Raw genomic sequence first — 14,217 nt, 5'->3', positions numbered from 1 at the left:
AAATTTGTTTCTAATTTTTTTAGACAACCCCACAATGTAATATTGCAAATACGTCTTAGATAGAAGTAAGTATATGTAAGCAATATAAATATTTAATTATGATGCCAAGCTTAGCAATCAATTAAGTCACTTCAAAGCAAGCAAAACAATATGGTTTGCTCTTGTTATAAATGAAATCAATTGGGTCATTTCATGACAATTTAACACCTAACAAGATGTCCAAAAATTTTACACACAACAAAGAGTTTTAAGGACAACAGAAATATTATTATTAAAGGGAATATCATCCACATAATCAGCAAATATATCTACCTGAGAAGCATACTGCAAATGTTTTATCCATATTTAAAGTTATATATAGTTATAAATCAATATTAAATTATTTGCTTATTGTCACATTTGGTGGTTCATTCATTATTTATGATTTATAAGTACAAAATATTACAACAACTTTATCATAGACATATATTTTCTAAGTGTTCTGCTTATTAATTTGTTTAAAACATAAAAACATTAACAGAGAAAATTCTGCACTTTTGAGAAACATACTTTTAAGGAAAAGCTCTTGTAATAATTACCCACTAACTCTTTCATTCTTATTTCTTACTGTCAAACTAGGATCAAGAATTTAATACAAGCATCTTATTTGGTTGCATTTGTCAATTAAAGTTTTTTAATACATCAGTTGAATTAAAGAAAAGGAGCTCTAAATTCAAAAACTCTAAACATCTGGTCATGAAAGTCAAATTGAAAATATTAACATTATTTAAAAGAATAATAAATTACATCATGTGTATTGTTGCATTAAAACAATTCTTGGTGACTGCTTAATCTACTGATAATTACAACAATAATGACAGTGGCAGTAATAAAAAAAAAGAGAAAACAATAGCAATAGAGCTGGTAATATGATTCAATTCACAGCATATTAACTGTGATAGAAAATAGCAGATAAAATATAGGGAATACATACTTGCTGTTTAAGGCCAGATTACTAATTGCTGTATGTTACCCACATACAAACACAATAATTATATTCATGTAAAATACAAACCAGGAGATATATACGAAAGCAAAATGCACCACAAGGACAGGATGTGCTCAAATTAAGTTGTGCAATAAGTTTAGTGAGACTCAACACATTTTTAAAACCATATCATAATACAGTATATTATGTAGTATTTGATTAATTAAATGTAAAAAAATATGTTTACTCACCTATTTCCGTGTACATGGCTGGCACAAAAGGCAAAACTGAAATGTATCAGAGTTGGATCGATCATTATATTTTTTTCAGCCCTATCAAGAAGGTCACTGAGATAGCAAAGATGACGATAACATCCACGAACTCCATAACGTGCACAATACTCATCCAACACAAATACTTGTCCTGGGCTGAACCAACCCTATTTACAAAAATAGGGTCATATAAAAACCCTCTGTAATGGTCTAATATAGGGACTATCATAGAATTAGTTTTTTCCCTGTTGAAAGATCAACAGGTATACTAACAAATAAATAAAATAAATCAAGGTATTAACTAATAAATTAAATGAATGAGCTTGTCCATAAATCTAACTGAACCTCCAGTGAAAAATCTTAAAGAAAATCCAGATATTTGTTAAGAATAAATAATGTACAAGTAAATTTGTTAGTGAATTAAGAATCATACTTCTGCTGCTTGCTCAGTAAGAAATATTATTATTAATCAGTTCGTAAAAAAAAAATTAATTTAACTTATACATATAGTTTTCTTTTGTTAGCAGATCCCATAAATCCTGGTGCGTAAGTTGAAATTCATTTTTAAGGACAATTTGGAGAATAAAGAGAGATATAACTTTTAAGTTGGGTTTAAATTATGATGATTCTACTGACCAACACAATATTATTGACTAGCACAGTATATATTGATAATAGTGTTTTAAGTTATCATTTGACTTGGCAATGCAAGCCAATACTTGTATTTAATTTTACCAGTATTTATTTTTACAGGTGTCTAATTTTTTTAAAATTTATGTTCTGAAACATAAAATATGACTCATTTATAGACAAAGCACACATATAACATGTTGCTACATTTTATCAAGAGTATGAGAAAAAATTAAAAAGGTTTTATTTGTGACTAGATAAAATAAATTTATAGAGTAGGGAACGTGAGAACAACAAAGATACAGTGATCTACAAGCAGAATCAAAAAAAAGAAGAGAAACACTATAAACACATTAAAGACTAAAAAAGTACGGGAGGGGTTTGTTTTAATTTTAGTAAAGATTTATTAGCAAAGATATAAATAACAGTGAAACAAGACTGAAGCATGGTGTTAGTAAATATTTGTTGTGAATAGTGAAAAAAATTACAATATTATTTAAAAAATACTTCAATGAAGTTATGCTATGTAATCATGAAAAGATTATTGAACTGAATTGAGAAACCACATAGAGAAATGGGTGTATGAAAACCACATTAAGAAGAATTACCAGATTAAAAGACAACCTTCAACACCAGGAAAATTGCAATAAAGACATTAATGAGGTAATTATTATCAGTTATTCATTTTTTTTCTTTTAGTATTTGTTTACATAAAATAAAAAAATACATTTTAATTTGTGTTTTAATATTTTAATAAATTAATACAGAAACAACATTTAAATTAAAGCTGTGGTATATTGTTGACCTGTTCTCTTTTACATTAAATCTTTAGTTCTGAAACCCAACTAATACCTTGATAACTTGAAAACACCTAACTAATTAATAAAGCATTCTATGGTTATGAAGATATCTTCAGAGACGGTTCTTAACATTATCTAATCTGAATTTCAACTAAAAATTTTTAAAAATGAATATTCAATTTTCGCTATTTCCAGTAAAATTAATTTTATGGTTTTTCAATCACATGATTCACCAGATTTTTAACTTAGCTTTAATATTATTTATACCACTATCCCTTTATTGAATGCTTCTATGCATCAATTCAGTCAGAATAACTCTGTGAAATATTAAATTATACAATAACAACCTTTAAAAACATAAAAGATATACTTATTAACTCACAAAATTGAATATTATTTTTCCTTATAAGTTTAAAAAAAACATTAATTTATTTTATACGCAAAAGAATTCTGGAATTTACATCTATTATCTATTTGGTCTAAAAATCTGTTTGTCTATTAGGTCTATTCGTGTTTAATAAATATTTGGCATATGTTTATATTACAGTATACATCAAACAACTCACATATGCCACTAACATACATTGGGGTGCTTGTCAGTGGCAATGGCTACTAATTGCCAGTAGTATGCAGTCACCTATCCTAATTAGAAACACATCTGACATATCTTAATTTCAGGGGGAACCAATTTACTAAACATAGCTTCTAACACTGGCATTTTATCCTTACTTCATATTTACTCAATGGTGTATTCCAGGTATTGTTATGGAACTATCAGGTTGTATGGAATACAGTTTACAATCTTCCCACAAACAGTATATTTACAAAAAAATTACCAAAATTTTATTAAAACTGAATCTTAAAAAAGACAGGTTTATATTTTATCAGAAAATAAAAAATCAACTTGTTAGAGAATTAGTCACCTCAGCAGTTGAGTCATTGAAGTAACAGATATACTGAAAATCCTGCATTCAACTCAAGCTTTGTCTTATTCACCGCTCACCAAATGTTACTTACACATAAATGAAATGCTCACAAAGGTAACATGTATTAAAAAAGAATATAAAAGGCAAAAAAATGAACTAGCATAAAGTGATTTTTAGCAAACTTGGCAGGCCACTGTTATGCCAAGATAAACAGAATAATGACCTGCCAGTGAGTAGCAAAGTCAGTGGAAACATGCTACAATGCTGGGCAATAGTACTCATAGTGGCACTTTATGACAACTAATGTGCAAAGCCACATGACTCTGTACATAATCGATGTGTTAAATAAACATCAATGAATAGATAACAGAGAAATACATTACATATACACTACATGATTAATTAGTTACATATATGCTGACCAGAGAGCAGTAAGGATCATTCAGTCTATAGTCGAGCGTTAGAGTTTGTAACATTTTGAAAAGAGATGCATGATCAAACTTGCACGGATCAGCAGAAATGAATTCCTCCATTCCATGTTTCCGAGCTCGATCAGCATCTAAAAAAAAGAAGTTATTGTATCATTTTCTTTAATCAACATGACAAAATATAGTTTAAAATAAAAAGACAAATTAAAAACAAAATGGGTTCTCCTTGTTTCGTAACGATTTGATAATTACACACTTGTATGATTAATAAAGTGTTCTCAATTCTGAACTGTAATAATGTGTAAAAATGTTCACAATGTACAAGCCTTCTCAAGATAGAAATATTTGAAGAGATCTCTCCTTGCCTTTCAGCATGAAGGACACTACCTGGCAAGTTTTATTTGCTCTGTTTATGGCAACATTCTTTCTATTATTATCTCTATTTGCTCTTATTTCTGAAAAATGTTAGCAACTTATATAATGAAGGTGATGTACACTGATGTCAGATAGTTTTTGTCGACCCACCGGGTTGGTCTAGTGGTGAACGCGTCTTCCCAAATCAGCTGATTTGGAAGTCGAGAGTTCCAGCGTTCAAGTCCTAGTAAAGCCAGTTATTTTTACACGGACTTGAATACTAGATCGTGGATACCGGTGTTCTTTGGTGGTTGGGTTTTAATTAACCACACATCTCAGGTATGGTCGAACTGAGAATGTACAAGACATTCATTTACACTCATACATATCATCCTTATTCATCCTCTGAAGTATTATCTAAACGGTAGTTACCGGAGGCTAAACAGAAAAGAAAGAAAGATAGTTTTTGTCACTATGTAATAAAATATGCCGCTATGTAGTTTTTTGTTTTGAATTTTATAAAATAGATTTTTATAAAACTCTCTCTTTCTTCATATGAGTGTGTGTGTGTGTGTGTGTGTGTGTGTGCGCGCGCGCATACATATACACATTAACACACATACACAGGGTTAATTAACATAACCACACACAGCCATTAACATACATTGTGTGTGTGTGTGTGTGTGTGTGTGTGTGTGCATACACAGACACATTAACACACACACACACAGGGTTAATTAACATAACCACACACAGCCATTAACATGCATTAGATATCTTATTGTAGGCTTCATCTGCCATAACTGAATATGTTCAGGGATGAAATGAGTGAAAAAGCTACAGATTTTTTAATCTTAGCTAATATTATTATATTAAAGTCATACTGCTATGTTATTATTTGAAAATACATAAACAGGTTTACTATTTAAATAGATCTAAATACAAATGAAGATATTCATAAAAAGGAAAAATGGGATCTTTTTCACAATATCGAGTAACTATTTTTCATTATATTCTTTCATTCTATTTCATAATGATTCATATTAGTTTTTTATGTTACAAACATTAATTTGTAGTAAAAAATGTTTTCATTTCAACAATTATGAAGAACAGTAATCATAAGAAATGATATTGTACAGATATTATGTGATAAGTCACTCAACATTTAATCATTGAAGTACACTATTTTGTTAAAAGTCAGTACTCATTTTACTTTCTCTGGGTGCACAACTGTATCTATGAATTTTATATGATTAGTTGACCGTGTAAAAAATGATATAATGCAATCTCATTAATGGAAGAGTATAAGATTTTACACAACCTGCAGGTACGTGCTCAAGAGCATGGCATGGTTTATGTATAGGTTCATGAGATCACTGGATAAGTTCCAAACAAAGAGGGATGACTTGACAAAGGAATGTTTCCTTGTCAAGGAAGCATGCCTGTTTGGCACTTGACATTTCCTTTTCCAGGAGTGCAGAAATATTAATGCCTATTATTAACCACAGAATAAGATCTGAGTAACAATAATTTTTTATAAATGGTATGGCTATAGGGGTATTCAAAATATGCCTGCGACAACAAATTTACCAGATCGTGAATCATGCCCAGAATTTTTTAACCTTCTAAACAACTGCTCACACTTTTTTTTCAATTGATTGGGAGCGCACGACATAGCCAAACAACAAACTAAAGTGGAGTACAGCACCAGTCAAAAATTGCTAGATCGTGTACCTAGTGAAGATCATGTGGTAGTAATGTCAAAAAGATCTTTATCTGTTTAAACAGATTTTGCTGTCAGTAGTCATATGAAAATATGTATATCATAGTCAACAATGCCTCTGGAATAAATAAACTTATTATTTAAACAATAATGTAATGAAAATTATATAATATAATGTATGGCAACACAAACATTTAACTTTCTTAACACTTAACAGAAAATATCCAAAAAGATGTCATTAACTCTCACCGCCTTGAATCTTTGAGATAGTTGAGTTCTTCCCAGCAGGTGATATAAGAGGTGTTGGTTTGTGGCTCTGACCAGTTGCTCGATACATAGCCATTACCCATAAGTGACACTCATTTTCATCATCACAGGCTAATAAGACACTGTCTCCTTCTTTGACGGCATTAAAAAAACACCTTCCTCCCTCAAGATCTGAAATAAATATACCATGTTAGTTAAAGCATATAATTTTTAAAGGTATAGAAAATCCCAGAATTTTATAAATAAACTGTAACAAAAAACCCTTTAGTTTAATTTAAAAAAAAAAAACAAATCACTCCAAACTCCAAAGATTAACTGATTAATTAAAATACTTTTGGAGAATATAAATTATTTTTAAGAACTTAAAGTGATGTTTTTCAAAGATCTCTATAACAAACTTGACAGTTTTTTGTCAAATTTCTTTTTTTACAAATTATTTAGCAAGAACATAATAAAATACAATAACCATATTTAAAATAAAGTCAATAGCCAATTGCTTTACCAACTACGCTAAGTCAATAACTTAGTTGGTAGAGCAATAAGGTACTGACTATTAAACAAATATTATAGGGCGTTTGTTTAGTTAATTTTTTTGTATATTATATTGTTTTATGTTTATATTCAAAAATCAGTCAATCAGAAAATTTTGATGTTGTGATTAATTGGCTGCATTTTCATTGATTAGCACATACCAAATGAAAATATACAAAAAAGCAATTGTTTAATTACATACATTTTACACTGTGCCTTATTTTTTACCTTTATATAAATAAAACATTTTCATGATGGTCAATAATTAACACTAGACATAGTGATATAATATAATCTGTAATCATAGTAATCTGTAAATCATAGTAATATAATCTGATAGGAAATACCATATTTCTATTATGAGAGAAAACATGGTTAGAAATTAAAGTTCTCAAAATTTCTATGAAAGCTCCCTCAGGTTTTTAACTCCACTTGCAGAAAAATGTATTAACTGGATGATGAGTAAGTTCAAGAATAATGAATTCCTCCAATATGTTAATAAAACCCTATGTAGTTACTGTTAACAGAATTTCCATCTTAGACCTCTAAAAAATAAGGTCTAATTACACCAAAGGATGAGACTGTGCATAACATTGTAACTAACGAACTTAAAAGAGCTTTTACGTAGCTGTTCTAGGATTTGAGTGCATCTAGTATAGAAACTGTGTTTACTGAATTAAAATGAACTGGATTATTCATTAAAAGGCTTTTTACAAGCTCTTCATTTTGATTTAGCATGTATAATATTTTTTAGAAACAACTGATTCACTTTGTACAATAACCTTCATTCATTATGTGAAAAATTTGAATTTTATACAATGGTAATGCAGATATTTGTATAAAATATCCTCAATAATGGGTTCAGAAAGTTATTTTTAAAACATTTTATGAAGTAGACAAAGGTTATATACTGTTATTTCATTTCATTAGCATAATACCTTTCCATTACAATTGTTTACCTACGACTTCATAATGCAAACTGATAGCAACAAGATTATTATATTGATTTCTATAAAGGTTTAAAAAACCATCTTCAGCAGCCATAAAACTAAAAGAATTCTTTTAAATGCTGCATTGTGTTCCATAACTGCATTGAAATAAAGTCCTAGAACAGAGTTTATAAAATGATGATGAGCAATTCCACCAACTCCTTCATAACTGACTTAATAATGTTACCAAATCACCTCATTCACTAAAACACCTGTACATGCTTAAAAAATTTAGTAAGAGAAAATTATAACTTTAAACTGTTAGTAGTCAATAAATATGTTTGGTAGAATAAAAATATTAATAACTTATGCAGTGAAATACCATAGGTTGATTACTCTTTTAGTTAAATACACTGGGTATATAAAAATTAAATGTAATAATCTTTATGATCTCATTTTGTCATATTTGTTTCATGGATGTTTTAATTTACAAAGCGTTTTTAAAATTCAGAAGTGTTATTTATTATAAATATAAAATAGACAGTCATATAATATGCTTTTTATTAGCAGATTTAGTAAGAATTTTATTATAATATAAGTATGAAACTGATATGAATCCAAAATCTCTTGTCTTGTTAAGATATGAACAAATAATCATAATACAAAGAATAAAAATGATATTCACAATGAATATCTCACTCAACAGATTAACATAGAAATCTAAAAAATATATTACAATCAAAATGTAAGTAAAAGAGCATAAAATAACATTTTAATTATAATGAATTATATTCAACTGATGAAGTCCTTTATTGTAGGAACTTAAATATGTTGTTCATAATATTAAATATGGGAACTAAGATGTAATATTCTAATAATAATATGATAATTAAAAATTATTTTATTTTTTATCCTTTCTAAGCACATCTGAAGTCAGTTGATTCTGTTTAAACAACTTTAAAATAAAATTCATGCAACATTCTCATATATACATGCAAATGTAAGCTAATGTGTGTGTACACACACACACACTCACACACACAAAACACAGAGGCAATATAAAATTTTATATTTATTGGCCTAAATACAGTTAGAAACAGTATGAGCATTTACAATAAAGATGAAGATTTTCATGACTTAACCTCTCACAACTTCAAATATATACTAAGACCAATAGTTCTGGAAACAGTAGACCTCATTGAGAACATAAAGTGCTGTACTTTATACTGAATTTAACAAACTGGGCTCTACAAAAAAATTTAATTAATAAAGTAAAATTAAAATTATAAACAGAACAGTAAATAAAACAGAATCTATCATGGTTATTTATTATAGTAGATCGGCTATGGCAATATGCTGGTGCTATCTTGATCACAGTATGATATCTGAAGCTACAGGCAACATTATGACAGTTATAGTCCTAGTAATGACCTGCCTATAAAGCCTAAGGAAGGGCTCATAGCCAGGATCATATTAAAATAGAAGAGGAGATGATGTGTTCAATCTCCCACAAGCTTAGCTTAACAACAGAAACTTCTCTTCTACCAGTCCTTTCCTTCATCATGTTTAAGAAAGATGGTAGATGCCAATTTAAAACAAAAAATTTTATTATTATTTTTATGTTATTTCAAACAATAGCAAGAAGCCTTACTGCAAAATTTCATAAAAATCAGAAAGTAGATTTGACTGTAACTACTTCACAAACAAAAAACATACAAAATGCCAGAAAGCTGAGTTAAAATGGGGCATTGCTTTACTGTTTGTAGTGTAATTCAAACAATTAACACATAAAAATTAACAAAATTACACTGATAAACATAATTTTCGTTTCCTAACATGCAATACATGATTTTAATTTGTTTTTTGGTGCTGAAAACGAATATGAACTCAAAATCTTTCTATCGAACACCATTTTTGAAAAAATTTAAATAAAGGACTTTTTTCATTTTTCAACGTATAGTTAGCTCCTGTATTGTATTTTGTTAGCTCATTTTTTATTGTTTAACTTTGTTAACATAATTTGTAAGCTATAAATAAACAATACTAGACAAAGAATTAAATCATATCATCGTCACATATTATGACACCATATCTAATACCAAAGAGTGAGCTTTCATGGACAAAATTAATCATGTCTGTGCAGGTCAAAACAGGTAGCTGAAAAAAACAGCTGTGTTGTTTGTATTAAGCACTGGATTTAGGAATAAATTAATTTTGTTCAGTCTTATTGCTGTCTAAGTTTGTTAACAGTGCAGTGTCATAATGCCTCGAAATTGTGTAAATGATGTGGAAGCCTTTTGTTATGTATGTGGTGAGTTTATCATAAAATCAGATAGAAAAGCATTCCACCTTTAATTAAAAAAGCATATCATTTGTACTTTCAGCGTAAAATTGGTGATCAGGATATGACATGGGCTCATATAGTATGGATTAATTGTTCTGTATATTTAAGAGGATGGCTTTGCCATTTGGTACACCAATGGTTTGGCCTGAACCAAAGGATCGTGTAACCGATTGTTACTTTTGTTTAACAAGTGTGTCTGGAATTTCTAAAAAATCTAAACATACAGTAAAATATCCATTGCAATCTGCAATCCGGCCTGTACCTCACAGTGAAATTATTCCAGTTCCTGAGCCACCTGTGAATGTATGTTTCGAAAGCAGCGATGAAGAATCAGGTAGTACTAAAGAAGACAACAATGATTTTGATTTTGAATTATCTTTCAATAAGCCACATCTTCACATCATTTCACTATATTTCCTTCCTTGCCTTTTCCAATGCTTGCATTCCAATCTCCAACTATTATTAAATTTTCATCCTCTTTTATGTGTTTAATTGCTTCGTAAATTTCTTCATATACACACTCTACCTCATCATCATCATCATGGGCGCTTGTAGGCATATAGACGTTAACAATCGTTGTCAGTTTAGGTTTAAATTTTATCCATATTACAAAGATTCTATCGCTATGTATTTTGAAATACTCTACTCTCTTCCCTATCTTCTTGTTCATTACGAAACCTAATCCTCTGCCTGCCCATTCCTACATCTACATTTAACCTAAACATTTCCCTCTTTAAATTTTCTAACCTAACAACCTTTTTTAGACTTCTAACATTCCACGCTCCAACTCGTAGAATGTTATTTTTTAATTTTCTGGTGACCCTTTCCTCAGTAGTCCCAACCCGGAGATCCGAACAGGGGACTAGTTTACCTCCGGAATATTTTACCAAGGAAGGTACCTCCATCTTTGTTATATGAAAATGCAGAGAGCAAAATTTTCTTGAAAAAAAAGCAGCTGTAGTTTTCCATTGCTTTCAGCTGTGCAGTACTCAGAGGATTGAGTGATGAAATGACTGTTTAAGTCATCCTGACCTACGCTCTTAACAACTACTGAAAGAGCTGCTGCCCTCTTTCAGGAATCATTCCTTAGTCTGGCTCTCAACAGATACCTCTCTGATATGGTTGCACCTTCGATCCAGCTACTCTGTATCACTGAGCACTCAAGCCCCCTCACCATCAGCAAGGTCTCATGATTCATGGAGGTAGCAACCAGTTATAAACAGTCCAACTAAGTTGGCTGGAAAGGGAACTTTAAAATTAGAAATGAGAGCTAAGATTTACTATAAGATTCTAAAACAGTTAAAGCCACAGTTTTTATAATCTCTTCAAGAAGACAATTTAGACTGATAGTGGGTATTTTGATAAGTACTAATTTGTCATGAAGGAGATTATGATTTTGTAAAAAGATAATATAGATAAATGAGGTTACATTTAAATTAAATGGGTATTTCAACTGCCAAAAGTATGTTTGTTTTAAAAAAATAAATGTATTTTTAGGACAAATTAAATTAGTCAGATATTATAGTAGAGGATAAAATTTACACCATTGAATAATAAATTAGTCCTTGATTATTTGAAAGTGTAATAACTGCAGAAACTTGCTCTTAGAAATACTCCAGGATATTGTTATACCTGATATGACAAAAAGTCCTCTTTCTGAAAATCTATCTTTTGTTTTGCATAGAGATGGAAAACCAACATCCTTCAGTCTGAATGTAAAAAATTGCCTCAATATTAATATTTCAGAATACAGTGGACAACAAAGAACAACCACAAAGGCTGCCAACTGCTAGGTCTATGACTTATCACTATGCAACTCTCCTAATGAAGAATTTTATAAATACACAGTGTATGCACATAGACTAAAAGATATTACACAACTAAAAACTTAAAAAGAAAAGGCTTTCTTCATATTAGAATTAGGTAAGGGTTTGTGTTCAATGATTTGGAGTTCCATTCCAGGTCAGTGTAAAATGTGCACTGAACAAGCAGGTTTGCATTTTAAACATAAAAAAGGAAATAACTATATGTAAAAATTGGAATTAGTATATAAAATCATTCCTTTTAACAAAGTTACCTTTAATTTTAAATATTAGTCAAGTAACCTGACATCCCAGCCCTGTTAATTACATATATACATATATAATCTTTTTATACAATCACTCTCTTCTCCATCAGTGCATGAAAGAGAAAAATAGTAGTTAAAATCCACTATCCTCTTACTTCATAGGTTATACTGTCCCTAAACTACGTAGGTTTAAAATTTTTATATACATTTTTGCTCATAGGAAACATAATTATATTAACAGTTTTACAGAAAAATAAAAAATCACAACTCATTCTTCAAAATATTTGTAAGTATGGTTCCAGAAAACATTTACAAGACTATGATCCACATTCTTCCTCAATATCATTGAAGATGGCATTCAGTTTAAATGATTATAGAAATTTGTTTAGTATATAGTCAAATAACACTATTATACAGAGTGACACACAAAATGATCCAACATTTATTTTGGCAATAATTGTTTGGGTTAGTAATTATTAATATGTTTTATGTTGGCAGAAGTGACAACAGTTCATGAGTATTAGTTTCTTCTCTTTCCAAGTTCACTGTTTGTGTATCATTTCAAGATGGTTGACAAAAGAAGACTGACTGTTGAACAGCGCATAAAGACTGTGTTGTTTTTTAATGAAACGAAAAGTGAGGTGCTTACACAATGACGGTTTCATGCTAATTTTCAAACTTGGTGGTCACCCACATTTAAAACAATATGTCTAGACTTAACAAAAAAATGTAATAGTAAAGGTTCAGTATTAGAGAGTTAGTGCAAACGACCTGCCATATTTGTTTTCCACAGATTGTCGAAACTGTCAGAGCAGCGTTGCTGAGAAGCCTCGGCAAATCAACAAGAAAAGCAGCAGCACAACTTGGGATTTCTAGACAATCTGTACAATGAATTTAAAAATTGATTTGCATTTGTATACATACAAAATAACAGTGTTGCCTAGATTAATGGTTGACAACAAATATCAAAGAATGGCATTCACTGTGAATTGGCTGTGAACCAAGACGTATTGTTAAACAAATGTTTGGTTTTCAGATGCAGCACATTTTCACCTAGACGGATTGTTAATAAACAAAATATGCATTTTTGGACTTCCAAAAATTCACACATGCTTCTTAAAAAGATGCATCACACTCCAAGAACTATGGTAGAGTATTTTGTTGCTCAGGTTTCAATTATTGCAAAAAGGTTTCAATTATAAAAAGAGTAGTTTTATATAGCTAATAATTGTAACAGCTATAACTGAACATAGCTAATTAATTTAAATAATTAACACAGCTAATATTGTTTTAGACTTACTGCATGAAACTTTTAATGCAAGTCATTTCAAACCAATTTCCTAATCATTTTCTGTGTGGACAGAACTGGCCCCGAACATTCCTGATTTGTATCTGTGTGATTATTTTCTTTGGGGGATTTCTAAAGGAAAAGATTTTCCCTAAACATCCTCATAGAGTGACGGAATTGTGAGTGCTGATCATTGAGGCATGCAACGAGATAACCGAGGATATATGTCGTCAAGTTATTAACAGCATAGAAGTTCGGCTGAAGAAGTTGGTAGAAGTTATGGTGGTCATATTGAACATGTGATAAGTAGAACATAATCTCCAGGTATATAGTAAAGACGTTGTATTTTTATTTTCTATATTAAAATTTAAATAAATATTTTTTAACAAAACCAAATGTTGGATCATTTTGTGTGCCACCTGTATGTGGCAATTTTGCTGCATAAAACAAATTAACATAACACAGATTAAATACAGTAAATAATCCCAAATTAAATGAGCCTCATATTGACTATAAGATGAGAGCCATTGACAAGAGTGCCACCTGCAATATCACTGAGGAAAAAACTGCATCACAGCATTACAAACATCCTCTGCAATTATATTTCTAAGTTGGCTTTCTATAATTTCATCACATGTTTTCTATATAGAAGAAATATATGTTATCTATAATAAAAAAAAAACAGTAATA

At 30.0% G+C, this 14,217-nt stretch overlaps 1 protein-coding gene across 1 annotated transcript in view; it reads right to left on the bottom strand.

The window, feature by feature from the left end:
* The window catches only part of Cadps (calcium-dependent secretion activator 1), a 310,167-nt gene that overhangs the window by 185,674 nt on the left and 110,276 nt on the right, over positions 1-14,217 (bottom strand). The window contains exons 16-18 of the mRNA XM_075363363.1: positions 6,350-6,538; positions 4,018-4,154; positions 1,219-1,406 (exon numbers count right to left, since the gene is read on the bottom strand). Coding sequence (XP_075219478.1) covers positions 1,219-1,406; positions 4,018-4,154; positions 6,350-6,538 — 514 coding nt within the window. The remainder of the gene's footprint in view (positions 1-1,218; positions 1,407-4,017; positions 4,155-6,349; positions 6,539-14,217) is intronic.

The sequence above is a fragment of the Lycorma delicatula genome, chromosome 4 (assembly GCF_047948215.1).
Source record: "Lycorma delicatula isolate Av1 chromosome 4, ASM4794821v1, whole genome shotgun sequence".
NCBI classification, from domain to species: domain Eukaryota; kingdom Metazoa; phylum Arthropoda; class Insecta; order Hemiptera; family Fulgoridae; genus Lycorma; species Lycorma delicatula.
Note: the sequence above shows the minus strand (reverse complement) of the source record. Positions and strands in the feature narration are given on the sequence as shown.